Below are 14,001 nucleotides of genomic sequence, written 5' to 3' on the forward strand. Positions count from 1 at the left end.
CCCCGGGCCCCCCCCTTTCCCAGGGTCCTCCTCCTCCCCAAGTTCTCTTCCCCAGGGCCCTCCCCTTCCACAGGGTCCTCCTCCTCCCCGAAGTCCTCTTCCCCAGGACCCTTCTCCTCCCTAGGTCCTCCTCTTCCCTAGGCCATCCTCCCCAGGGTCCTCCTCCTCTCCAGGGTCCTCCTTCTCCTGAGGGCCCTCCTCCCCAGAGTCCTCCTCCTCCCCAGGGTCCTCCTCTGTGCATACCCCTTCTCCCCAAAACCTCCCCCTTCCTCCTCCTCCCTGGTCCTTCCTCCTCCTCCCTGGTCCCGCCTCCCAATTTCTCCTCCTTCCCAGGCACACCTCCCCGAGTCCACCTCCTCTCCAACCCTCCTTTCTTGTCCTCCTCCTCTCAGAGGCCAACTCCTAGGCCTCCTCCTAAGGCCCTCCTCCTCGTCCCAGGCCTACAGAAGTCCCTGTGAAGGCAGCAGACTGAGATGAGGCTATAATTTAAAATACATTTATTTAGTGTTTCCATTTGTTTCTGGTTCTGTGACACAAAGCTGTTAAATAAATACATTCTCCACAGTCCCTCTGGGACAGGCCACACAGATGAGGTAGAGAAATCATTGCACGCACGGAGACTCAGAGCACAGACAGGGCCCCTCCCACCCACCCACGCCTGGCCAGAAGCCACCTGGGGGTCCAGGTCCCTTGTGGTGGGGCCCGGTGTGGAGAAGGTGGCTGGGATCCCCTGGCCAAGGAGCGTGCTGAACCCCTCCCAACAGCCCTTTCTCCTCTCCTGCCCCTCGGAAGAGAAGCGCATGAAACAGGAGGCTCCGGCTGAGCGGCCTCTTCATCCAGCAAGACATTCGAATATATATTTGTATAGAAACCAACCAGCTAGCAGACATTTTTGGTCTGCCTTGTTTAAAAAAATACTTTTCTGAATATTTATGACATAGAGCTAAATGTGTTATTTGATTAAACATAAAAACCTTCCTCTGACTTGATGCCCTTCGTAGACCCAATAGTGACTGAGTAACAGTCTTGTCATGTCATGAGGGTGTGGCCAGCTATGCTGCTCAGGGTCCGGTGGATGCGGACACTGCAGAGGGCAGGGGCTACCACCCCTATCCCTTCTAGCCAGGCCTCCACAAGACCAAGGACAAACCCAGCGTCTTGCACCCATACTGCGGTCTGGGGATGCAGCTGCAGGCACGTGTTGGGGTGCTCTCTGAACCACAGGAGAATAAACGTTCTTATGTACTATAACACAGGGATGGCGGAGACCCACAGCAACATAAATAGGTTTTCTTTTAAAAACACAGATCCCCCAGCTTTCTGGAGATCCATGGGACTCTGAGACACCCATTCACTCAGTAGTTCCTGTGTCCATACCGGCCACCCACCCAGAACCCAGCCCACAACCATCAGGACACCCACAAGATGGAGCCCAGGGCGAGAGGCTCTGGAACCTAAGGCACCACTATGCCACTGATAGCACAGCACGGCCAAGGTGACCAAGCCAGTGCGCGCGCATACACACACACACACACACACGCACACACACTGACCACGCCAGCATGCATTTACACAACACACATGCACATTGACTATGCCAGCACACACGCACTCACAACACACACACACGGATGCACACTGACCATGCCAGCACACACACTCTCACAACACACACACACTATACCCTCAAACCAAGCCAGGTCAGTGCAGGTCACCCTGTCCCCAGCACACACAACAGCAGGGCCATAACGCATGACATTCCATGGCCAGATGCGAGCCCAAGACTGCCTCTGCCGGCATCTGTCCCAATCTGTACCCCAGTGACACAGAGCAAGCAGCTTCCTCATGACATGACATGAACCAATCAAAGGGCTGCCCTGCCCCCTCACTATACCCACCCCTCCCTACCACCCCCAGCCTGAGAATCTGCACTGAGCCGCCTGGAGGCCAAGCCGTCTGCCCACAGGGTGCAGGGCAGGGGCCGCCGGCTGGCCCACCATGTGGCAGTGGCTGGCTGGCATGGAGCAGGGGGAGCTGGCTTCCAGAAGCCCCACGGGCTGTGGCCAGACACAGGTCACTGTATTTCCTTAACTACACACATCTATCTCCATTTAGTGGTTTCAAACGACTAAGCAGATCAGAGGCAGGGTTAGGAGGGAACATGTCAGGGACGGAAGGCGGGGCCCTCCTAGATTGGGGCTTGGTCGAGAGTGGTGAGCTGCAGCTGGGGAGGTGGCAGGGATGGAGAAAATAATAATTATTATATTAGTTAAATAATCATAATAATTTAAAAGTCACTGATAATTACTCCAAAGAGAAGTGCTCAACGTCAGAGGTCGGCAGTGTCCTCCGAGCCTGGGCATCTGCACGGCCGGGCCCTGGGAGTGCAGAACAGGCTGCGTCCTCTTCTAGTGGTTTGAGTCTCTGAAGACAGTGCTGGTGTTGGGGCAGCCTGGGCCAGGCCAGTCCCCAATGGGTGGCCCACATGGAGGCCACACGGTCACCAAGGTGCACCTGCTACCCATGCCTCAGAGGAGGTGGGGAGGGAAAGCCAATAGACTGGCATGGGGAGCCACTTCCCAGGGACTGGCGTGTTAGGGATGGGAGAAAGCTCAGAAAGCATTGGTGCAATGCTCTCGGGTCAGAGGGAGGAAGCTGAGGCCCAGGGCACAAGCAAAGAGGTTGCACATGCCAGACCAGAACCAACTCCTGCCTCTGGGTCCTGGAGAGGGGGAGACACAGGGCTTGGACAGTCAACCCAGAAGACCCCCGGCACCCTGCTCCAGCTGTACGCCCCAATGTGCTAGAAAAGCCCCTCAGTCCTTGCAGGTGTAGACTCCTCACACTGCGTGCATGGCTCTCACCCTGCACAGCAGGGTTGGCCAGGCCCAGGGACTCGTCCCTTGCAGGTGTGGACCTTCTCGCACTGTGTGCAATGCCTGCACTCTGAGCAGCGGGGCTGACTGGGCCCAGAGTCTCAGCCCTTGCAGGTGTATACTCCTCACACCATGTGAAATGCCTGCGCCATGTGCAGCAGGGCTGGCTGGGCCCAGGGATTCAGCCTTTGCAGGTGTAGGCCCATTCATGCTCTGTGCAATGCCTGCACCCCATGCAGCTGGGGCTGAGCCCAGGGACTCAGCCTACGCAGGTGTAGACCCATTCACACTGTGTGCAATGCCTGTACCCCATGCAGTGGGCTGCTCAAGCCCAGGGACTCAGCCTGTGCAGGTGTAGACCCTTCACACCGTGTGCAATGCCTGCACCCTGTGCAGCAGGGCTGGCAGGGCCTGGGAACTCAGCCCTTGCAGGTGTAGACCTCCTCACGCTGTGTGCACTGCCTGCACTCCACATAGCAGCACCAACGCACCTGGCACTGGCAGGGCCTCGTCACCACCCGGCTCTGTGTGTTATGGCCACGGCCGCAGCAGATGCTCTCGCAGTTCTTCTCGCGGTGGCACCTACGGCCAGCGGTGCCCGGGGAGAAGCGGCCGGCCAGGCAGAAGCTAGGCGAGTCGTCCAGGTGCACCAGCTCTGGAGTGCGGGGTAGCGGGTCACTGCCGCCTGCCCCCGAGGCACGGCCCCGTGGTGGGGAAATGGCGCCTGCCTCGCCTGCAGCTTCGTTGGTGGTGCTGCCCACCTTGAGTGCTGTCTCGTACTTGTGCTTCAGGTGCTTGCCCACCTCATGGAAGGGCGCCAGCTGCCGCCAGCAGGTCCGCACCGTGCATGAGCCTGACACGCCGTGGCACTTGCAGGTGGTCTCCACCCCAGCCTTGATCACCTGGCAGGAGGGCATGGGAGGGAGGGCAGTGTGAGGGCTGTGCAGGTGGGCCCAGTGAGCAGACCCTGCCCTTGATCCCCAGAGGGACCCCGCACCCCCACCCAAACCCAGGCCCAGGCCCAGGCCCAGCCAGCGGGCATTGCCACTGCACATCTCACATCCAGCTCAGTCTCCTGGCTCGTGGGGCTGTCCTACCTCCTCCAGGCTGCTGACTGCCCAGGACAGAGACTCGAGGGCTGGCACCTCAGCCCCCAGGGTGGCCACCCTTGCACCTCCACAAGGGGAGGCCCCTGCCTGATGTCCACCCTGCGTCGGGGGCTGCCCTGAGCAGGGGCTGGACCTTCTGCCCCCATGCCCATAATCCCAGTCCTGCCAGGACTTCATATCGGCTCTCAGCACACAGCTTGCTGGACAGGTGACGACAAGCGTGACCTCATCTAGTGGTGTATGTCTGAGCTGACTGCGACCTCCCTACCCCTAGTATCGGGAACCAGGTGCTACTGCACATGCAGATGCGACCCCCAGCCCACCGTTGCTGAGGGTCAGCATGCTGGGAGGCCAGTGAAGGCACTGCAGGAGCAGGGAGGCCCACGCTGCGGGGGAGAGGGGCTCCTGGGGAACAGAGAGCTCCTTATACCGTGAGAGAGAGTCCAGGCTGGCCCCAGAGCGAGATGCACCCCTCACCCACAGCAGGGAGGGCCAGGCACCCACAATCTATACTGGGAGCTGCCACAGAAGCCTGGCTGGGCCTGTCCCCTCCCAGGACTTAGGGCCCCACCTGCAAACACAGGCCTGGTGGGGAGGTCCCTTCCCAGGTGGGACCTGAGCCAGGCGGCTCTGCTCCCACGCCAGCAGCCCCCAGGAGGGCCGGCTCAAGGAGGATTAAGAAATGCAGCCACCTCTGGCCCGGCAACCGTAGTCACATTTAATGATGTTTTGCAGAGAAACTCGGACCAATTTAATTAAAATGTTGGTGACCCAGGCTCTGTGGAGCTAATGGAGCACGCTTCATGTTCCGACTTCTCATTAATCTCTTACAAAGCAGTGAAGAGGGAAAGGGGGGGTCATACACAAAGGAAAAGAAAGGGTCTTGCTTGGGGCTTGAATCTGCCTTCAAAGGCTGTCCCCTGCCCAAGAAGGTGGAAGGAGGCACAAGAGGCCCAAACAGGGGAGGCTGATCCTTTAGTAAGTGGGTGATTGGGTACTCTGACTTCTCAATCAAGTGGGGCTCAGAGCAGGGCTGGCTCTCATTACCTCACCCCTCCCCAGGCTGGGGCTCTATATTCCCAGCCTGCCTGGCAAATGTGAAGATGAGGGCAGGAGGCAGAAATGTCCCTCAGCTTCCAACAGAGGTGTCAACCCTACCCATCCCTGTTCAGGAACTGCAGAGATGCTGGGGGCTCTGTGCAGAGTGGAGTTACAGGTCCAGCCCGGACTCCCCCAGACATGTGGACCTCGGCACTGACAGGCTGCAGGTGGCATGAAGGATGACCAGAGAGCTGGGGTCACCCCGGGCCAGCCACCCCAACAGCCAGTGGCCCCTGGAAGGGCTCAGGAGAGAGCCCTTTTACCTCGATGTCTTTAGGTCGGGATTCTGTCTCTCAGAATAGAGGCCTGGCCACAGAGAGGGCTGGTGGGGCAGAATGAGACTCCCCTGACTCGGGTGATTCCATACCCCTAACCCTTCCCTGGGACCCCCTGCCCACCATGCCTCCCACCTTGGTCTGTGGGGGTCACGTTTTCCTCCCACCGGTCTTGCTGACAAGCCTGCCAGCTGGCTGACAGGTGGGGCCCACAGTGCCATGATCCTGGTTAGACCGCCTAACCAAGGAGACCCTCCTGGTGGCCCCACAGGGACTGTGGGGGCCCCTCTGCAGGCAGACATGGCTAGTGCCCCGTTTGGTGGGTAGGAAGCCTTATGGGCATGAGAGGCTCCAGGACCATGGCTGGTACTGCACGGCCTCCACCCTCCTGCCGGGGGCCACTCCACTGTGTGCCTGCCCGCCCTGCTGCAGCCCCGACCCCAGCCCTGCACCCCACCCCTACACCCCTGAGGCTCTTTCTGGCCCTCCTTCCCACCCCGCCAGCCCCATGCCCCACCCCACTTACCTTCACACCCACGAGGTTGTTGTGGAAGTCCACACGGGCTCGCAGATCTTTGCTTGACCGTCTGCCCAGGAACTCCTTGACGAACTTGCTGCTGTACTTGAGGTTGTCTCCGCAGCCCCCCCACTGCCAGGCCTCACGGTTCTCCAGGTCGGGCGCCTCATCGCAGGTACAGCGCTCCATGCGGCCTGCGCTGCATGCCTTGGCCAGTGCGTGCGTCAGGCCAGCCGAGGAGATGGCATAGAGGAAGGCAGTCTCCTTGAAGCCTGGGATTGGCAAGGGCTGGTCAGTGAGCCCAGGCTGCCCAGAGTTCCCCCTTCACTGTCCTGCAGTCAAACCACCCCAAGAGTGTGAATCCCACGTGGGGGCCCAGAGCATCTTTACTGGTGCTGCACTCGGGACAGGGTGTGGGTGTGCCCTGGGCACAGGGTAGGAAGCGCCTAGGTGTCTCCCAGGCGCAGAGCTGGCTGGGAGGAGAAACCAGAGCCTGCCATGGCCATGGCTCCAGCTCCGTGGTCACAGTCTCCATCAGGGTCTCAAACCTCCCAGCCTCACCATGGGGCCACTGGAAAGTCCTGCCTGCCCTAGGCCTTGGGTCCCCAATTTTTACACAAGCTAGTGCAGTACGGTGGCACACGGCTACAGCCCCAGCTACTCCAGAAGCTGAAGTGAGAGGGTTGCTGAAATAGGCGGTGGAGAGCCCCTGGGAGGGGGCAGGAGGAGGCCGAGGTGGGAGGGTGGCTGAAATAAGGTGGTGGAGAGCCCTCATGAGGGTGGGAGGGCAGAAGGAGAGAGTCTGCACAGGCAGAGCCCCCTGGGCACTGGGCCATCTGGCAGGAGTCGAGGTCTGTCAGGGCAGCACCGGGCAGCCTGGGGCCCCGTCAAAGGCGGAGTCAGCACACCCTGGCCACCAGCAACAACTGTGCCTGTGCCTAAAGCAGGGCAGGGCAGGGCAGGCAGCACTCAGGGAGGTCCAGGGGCTGCCCTTTCCAGGGCCTAGGCCCAGGAGCTCTGGGTAGGCTGGGCCCAGTGTCCCCAGGAGTGCAGCCTGAGAGGGGCCTCTTGGGACATGGACCAGGCCTGGGCTGCTGCCTCTGCCTGGGGCCTTCCTGAGGGCCAGGCCGGCCACACTCACCTCGCTTGAGTAGGCTGGCCCGGTAGCGGCCCTCCAGCGTGCAGTTCCAGCGCTCAAAGCGGAATTGGAACTGGCACTCAAGCGCACTCATGCTCACGGCCTCCACCAGCGTCTCTGCCACACCCGGGTCCCGGCGGCACATGCGCCGCTGCTTCCGCTCCAGCTTCAGCCGGTCGCAGGCCTTGTAGTGTGCCTGGGCGGCCGCCTCGGGCTCCAGGGTCAGCGGGAGGACAGTCAGGGGCTCGCTGCCCGTCAGCCTGGGCACAGAGAGGCCAGTGTGAGCCCAGCCCCAGGAAGCCCTGCTGGAGCCTGGCCAGGTGTCTCGGTGGCCAGGAGACAGGGGACAGGCATGTCCATCCGGGGGTGAGGGGCAGAAAGAATCCAGGATGAGCAGGCAGGGGAGTGGGAGGTGAGAAGGGCCTTGGCCCCCTGCACATCCATGGCCCCCACTCCAGCGAGCATGGTCGCAGCAACCACAGGGCTGTCTCTGCTGCCAACTCAACCCGCACAATTTCAGGGAGTCTAGCTGACTCTAGCTATACTGGACGGACAAGACCTCCACAACACACACAACATAAGAAAGAGGACAGCCCCGCCTAGGCCTGTGGGCAGGGAGGAGGCTCCGGAGCCTGAACCCCAAGCTATGCCTGATGGGCCTCTGCCACACCCTCCACCCTCTTCGGCCCCAGCTGACCTGTAGGACCCCGCCTGAGGTCCCCCTACCCTCTGCCATGACCTGCTGGGATGTCTACGGTCCTGTGACCCCCTGCAGCTTCCCAGCACTCCTGCAGTCTATGCATATGTCCCCAGGTTCTGGTTGGGGTCTCCCCACCTCAATGCCTGGGTGTGGCACTGGGAAGTGGCTCTTTGTTCTCAGACACTCTACCCCTCTCACCTCACCAAGCCTGGACGTCCTCCTTTGCAGGACAGACCCCAGCTAACCCCTCCCCATAGATCACCCCTGGGGGCCTCTGAGCTGACACACACACCATCCTCCATCTTTATACGAGGCCTTGCACCAGCCCCCAGCACTGAGGATGCATCCCCAACCTCAACTGCCCCAGGAACCCTGCTCCACCCTACTGGATGCCCCCTCCCCCCAGCCCGCTGCTGGCTCACCTGCTGCTGCTGCTGCTGCTGCTGCTGGACTCACTTCACAGGGCTTCCCTCACATCCTGCCCTGGCCCAGCCCAGCCCACATCGAGCCAAGGCCTTTCAGCCCTCAACCTCAAACCCCGCCCCCATGTCACCTGACCCCGCCCCCATGTCACCTGTCTATCCTGGGACTGACCGAGCATGCTCTGCAGCTGTGTCAGACCTGCCGGCCCAGTGTCCCCACACGGGTGGACTGTCAGGGGCCCCAGGCACCGTCACCTCAAGCCAGACTCAGCCCCACAGCCCTTGGGAGGGCACCCGCCTGGACAGGGCCAGGGCTCGGAGGCCCCTCCCGAGAGCACCACTGGACACATGCTGCCCAACTCACCCCCAGCAGACCTCAGCAGAGAACAGTAGACTCAGTACGTTCTGGGAGCCACCGGGGTGCCAGCTTGGGAAGGCTCCCCCCATACCCTCACACGGCTCTGCTAGACCCCACCACCCACCCGGAGGGAGTAGCTCCTGCCCAGGGGTGTGGAGGGGAGGGGCCCAAGAGGCTCCCTAGCACACCCCTTGGGCCTTGGGTCCCCAATTTTTATACAAGCTAGTGCAGTACAGTGGCACACGGCTACAGCCCCAGCTACTCCAGAAGCTGAAGTGAGAGGGTTGCTGAAATAGGTGGTGGAGAGCCAAAGGCAAGGCCACACAGGTGACCCCTAGGCTACTGAAGGGCACCTGCCTCCAGGGCCACAGGCGCAGGCCACAGAGGGAGCAGGTAGAGGCCCCAGGAAGGACCCCACAGCCCCTCCAAAGGAGCCACCCGCCTGGGCGTGCTGAGATACCCTGCCTGGCCAAGCTGACATCCTGCTCCCTAAGCTGGGGTCCGCTCCTCCAGGATGCTCGGAGCCAGCCTGAGACCCTGTGAGCCCTCTGAGTTGAGCCAGAGTTGCAGGCAGCAGGACCTGCAACAGCCCCCCCACCAGTCAGTGAGCCATCAAGGGGCACCGCGGGGGGGGGTCTTCACTTGGGGAGGCCATGCCCGGGATTCAAGACACACACCCATGTGCCAGGCTGCCAGGGAGTGGGTAGAGGAGGACCCCAAGGGCCCTTCTAGCAAATCCCCAAGGTCCCCGAGGCACAGGCCCCGTGCAGCACAAGAGGCCCCACAGGGAAGACAGGAGGGACCAGTCAGTCCTCCAAACCTGGACACTGCTGTGGGCTGAGGCTGGGAGAGGCCTGGGTGAGGGAAGGAAGTGCAGTGTACACAGGTCCCCTCAGACACCCTAGGGGTCAGGACAGGAGCACGGGGTGGCACTGTGGGCATCCATGCACAGACACCTCCAAGCCCCAGGGCCAAAGATGGGATGTCCCAGGACAGCTGGGCACACAGAGCAGGACTAGAGTGGGGGGCAGGCTGGGGAGCAGGGCCAGGAAAGCCACACCTCACACACAAGGGCAGCTTGCAGGTGGAGACCTCCATCCCTAGATGGAACGACACAGCTATGACCAGAACAGCCCTCAGGAGGATGACAGCCTTCCACCTGTGCCTCCCCCGAGGCCTGGACCCGCCAGGACCCAAGAACCTCAAGCCACTGTCCCAGAAAACCCCTATGGCCAGGTCAGCATGGGCCCTCCACAAGCTGCAAAACCCAACTGTGGGTGTGGACAGGGTACAGGGAAAGAGGAGAGGGAGGGTGCTAAGAAGAGGTAGGGGAGGGGAAAAGTGGAGGGGAGGAGGGTAGTGGATGAAGAGAGGAGGGTGAAGGGAAGAGGGCAGGGGAGGAGGGCGAGGGGGCCCCATCTACCAGAGCCACCCCTCCCTCCCTATCAATGGGGACTGAGGATATCAGTCTGCCCTGTCCCCTCCCTGTGGCCCACGACCTGGCCCACACTGGTCAGGGTGAGGCCCGAGCATGCTGGGGCACTGACAGCTGGTTTGACAGTGACAAGCTGAGTCCTCCAGCCTTCCCTAGGGCACTCCTGGAGCAGGCAGGCAGCAGGGCAGCAAGTGTGGCTGCACCTGGAGACTTGCCGGGCAGCCCTAGGACACCCCTCTATCAGAGGCAACTCCCTAAATGCAGCTGCAGGTAACTGACCCTGATCCAAGGACAGGCAGGGTGGGCAGAGTGGGCCATCAGCACCGGCAGAAGGGTGTGGAGGGAGGGTGGCCCCAGCCCAGGAGTGGCAAGGGATGGCCTGAGGCCCAAGGGCTACGCCCTTCCCTGGAGTAGTCACTGAATTCTGTGCTGCTCTGGCCATGGCCTTCTTAAGCTCCTGCCCCCTCACCTCTCCCACTCTTGGTGACCCCTGCCCCATGCCTCCTTCATTGTCAGGGTGGGCTCCACATGCAGCCAACTGAGGGGATTCACATCACCAGGGGGTAAAGATCTGAGGATAAACAGGCAGACCACAGGCACCACAGGGCATGCTGGGGAACGGGGCAGGCGATCTCAGGGCCTGGGCCCAGCAGAGGAGGCCTAGACCCCCCTGACAGGCAGGGCTCTCTGTCTGCCACACGACAGAGCCACAGAAGGGCTGAAGAAGGGAGGAGTGGTTCCCAACACAACCTCAGAACAGAGAAGTTTTCTTCCGTGAGACTCAGAACCCAGAAGTCACCGAAAAGTGAATATATTTGACTACTTAAAAGTATAAAAATCTCTGCATAGCAAAAAACAAAAAAGAGGCAGTGCAGAGTCCAGAGACCAAGAGACAAATTACATCTGGGGCAAATGCCTGCAACTCACACCCCAGACCCAGGGCCGGCGCTGTGCACGTGTGTGTGTCTGGATGCATATCTCTTCCTATAAACCAGTAACAAAGGAACCAACTGAAGACAGACAAAGGGTATAAACCCACAGGCCAAGGGAAGGAAACCAACTGGCTCTTCAAACCCATGAGCCAACACTCAGCCCCACTCCAAGACATTCTCTGCCTGCTGTCCCAGCTGCTCCAGAGACCATGACAGGAAAGCTGTTTGAGCCCAAGAACTGGAGACCAGCCCAGGCAATATAGCAAGACCCCATCTCAAGAAAAAAAACTATATTGATACATTATGGTTCATTAATTAACAAGCACAAATCAAATGTCCAATGAGAATATTGTCAAGGACACGGGGAGACACTCTTCCATGGCTGGAATTTCAGACTGACATATCTAGGAAACTTTAAAAATAAACCACTGCAGTGGTCTGAATATTTGTGTCTTCTCCAAATTCATATGGTCAAACCTAACACCATCAAAGTGGTAGCATTAGGAGCTGGGACCTCTGGAAAGTGATTAGGTGATGAACAGGATTAGTGTCCTTATGGACCTCAGGCTGGGTGCAGTGGTTCATGCATGTAAACCCAGTACTTTGGGAGGCCAAGACGGGAGGATCACTTGAGGTCAGGAGTTCGAGAGCAGTCTGGTCTCTATAAAATATTTAAAAATTAGCCAGGCGCAGTGGTGCATGCCTGTGGTCCCAACTACTCAGGAGGCTGCAGCGGGGGGAACACTTGAGCCTGGGAGGTCAAGGCTGCAGTGAGCTGCAGTTAAAATAATAATAAAATAAAATATAAATAAATAAAAGGGACCCTGGAGAGACCCTTGCCTCTTCTGCCATGTGAGGACATGGTGAGAAGGCACTGTCTATGAAACAGGAAGTGCCCTCACCAGACACAGAATCTGCCACACCTTGACCTTGGCCTTCCAGCCTCCAGAGCTATGAGCAGCATACTTCTGTGTTTTACAAGCTCCCAGGCTGTGGTGTTTTGCCGTAGCAACCTGCGTAAACTAAGATGCCCTACAATTACAGACATAATCGCATCTTTCTGGAAGCACAGGCTGCACGTGCATTGTACCTTCCCGGCACGCCATTCAACACAGCCTTGTTATAGGAACGTGCTGGAGACAGCAGGAGAGCAGCTGGGAACGTCAGATCCACACGCTCCGTGGCGTGTCACATGGTCCGTGAGCAGCCAGCCGTCCCATGTGAATCCATGCCAAGTCACGCCCCAGGTGTGCTCAGTGGACAAGCAGAGCCCAGCAGTGGGTGGATAAGCTCAGCAAGGGCTGCATGTGCATGCGCATGTTTGTGGCTGCACCGGACCAAGCAAACACCCAAAGATAGAGGAAGCGTGTTCTTCCCCACAGAGCTGTGAGTTGTGCCGGCACACAGATGGCCTTTCCAGAATCCATAGAACTTGCTCCACACTCAGCAAATGGCACAGGCCCGGGAGGTAGGGGCTGCAGTGAGCCACAGACACACCACCACACGCCAGCCTGGGTGACAGAGTGAGACGATCTAAAAACAAACAAAAAAACCAGCCTGCATCACCCTGGTTTATATAAAGGTGGCAGCAGCTATCCTGGTCTTGTTCTTCATCTTCAGAGGAATGCCTTTAACATTTCAGCATGAAGCCTGACGCCCAAACACCGTCTCAGGCCACAGAGGCACCCTTTGGTTCTCAGTTTGCTAAGAACCTCTAAAAATCATAAATGGGGCCAGGCGCAGTGGCTCACGCCTGTAATCCCAGCGCTTTGTGAGGCCAAGGTGGGAGGATCACTTGAGGTCAGTAGTTTGAGACCAGCCTGGCCAACATGGTGAAACCCCGCCTCTACTGAAAATATAAAAATTAGCTGGGCATGGAGGTGCATGCCTGTAATCCCAGCTACTCAGGAGGCTGAGGCAGAAGAATTGCTTGAACCCGGGAGGCAAAGGTTGCAGTAAGCCGAGATCACACCACTGCACTCTAGCCTGGGCGACAAGAGTCAGACTTAGTCTCAAAACTAATAATAATAATAATAAATAAATATCGAATGTTATCAAATGTCATCCTTACATCTTTTGAGGTATGACTTTTCTCTCTCTCCTTCTTTCCTTCCATCCTTTCTTCGTTTTTTTAGAGGAAGAGTGTCACACTGCCACCGAGGCTGGAGTGGGGTAGCACAATGACAGCTCATTGCAGCCTCACTGTTGCAGTGAGCTACAGAAACTGACCAATGCTCTGTGGAAGTTTGTCTTCCTGGACTCAACCTGGCCGGGATGGGCTCCATCCTTTTCAATGGGGCTGGATGTCTTCTGATAGTGTCTTCCTAGGATTTTCACACCTGCGTTTGTGATTTTCTTCTCTCTAGTTTCAGTGCCCGCCTATGTGAGGGGTCTTCTGTTCAACTTTCCTAGAAGAGTTTGTATCAGATTAGAATTGTATCTTCTTAACTGTTTGTTCTGAAGAACTGGCCATGAAGCCATCTAAGGACTGAACTATTCTTGGCAAAAAGATTTCCTTTCTGATCCAGTTTCTTTTTTCCTTTCTTTCTAAACAGCTTTACTGAGACACACAGGCACACCTTGGAGATGTTGTAGCTTTGGTTCCAGACCATTGCAATAAAGAGAATGTCAAGCAAATCACATGAGTTTTTTGGTTTCCTAGTGCTTCTACAAGGTATGCTTACACTATAGTCTATTAAGTGAACAATAGCATTATGTCTTAAAAATAATACATATGCTTTAGTTAAAAACACTGGACTGCTGAAAAAGGCTAACAATCATCTAAGCTTCAATGAGTTGTCATCTTTTCACTGGGGGAGGGTCTTGCCTCCATGCTGGTAGCTGCTGACTGATTAGCATGGTGGCTGCTGAAGTTTGGGGTGGCTGTGGAAATCTTTTTTTTTTTTTTTTTTTTGTCTTTAGTAGAGGCGGGGTTTCACCATGTTGGCCAGGCTGGTCTGGAACTCCTGACCTCTTGATCCACCTGCCTTGGCCTCCTGAAGTGCTGGGATTACAGGCGTGAGCCATCGCGCCCAGTCAGAAATTTCTTAAAGCAAGACATCTATGAAGTTTGCCACATCAATGGACTCTCCCTTTCATGAAAGACTTCTCTGTAGCAGGTGATGCTGCTTGATAGCG

General features: G+C 58.0%; 1 protein-coding gene across 1 annotated transcript in view; it reads right to left on the reverse strand.

The window, feature by feature from the left end:
* Positions 1–1,883: 1,883 nt before the first annotated feature.
* The window catches only part of WNT9A (Wnt family member 9A), a 28,325-nt gene continuing 16,207 nt past the window's right edge, over positions 1,884–14,001 (reverse strand). Inside the window, exons 2-4 of the mRNA XM_023203606.1 lie at positions 7,020–7,276; positions 5,888–6,150; positions 1,884–3,778 (exon numbers count right to left, since the gene is read on the reverse strand). Coding sequence (XP_023059374.1) covers positions 3,296–3,778; positions 5,888–6,150; positions 7,020–7,276 — 1,003 coding nt within the window. The 3' untranslated portion in view covers positions 1,884–3,295. The remainder of the gene's footprint in view (positions 3,779–5,887; positions 6,151–7,019; positions 7,277–14,001) is intronic.

Source organism: Piliocolobus tephrosceles, chromosome 1 (genome assembly GCF_002776525.5).
Source record: "Piliocolobus tephrosceles isolate RC106 chromosome 1, ASM277652v3, whole genome shotgun sequence".
NCBI classification, from domain to species: Eukaryota; Metazoa; Chordata; class Mammalia; order Primates; family Cercopithecidae; genus Piliocolobus; species Piliocolobus tephrosceles.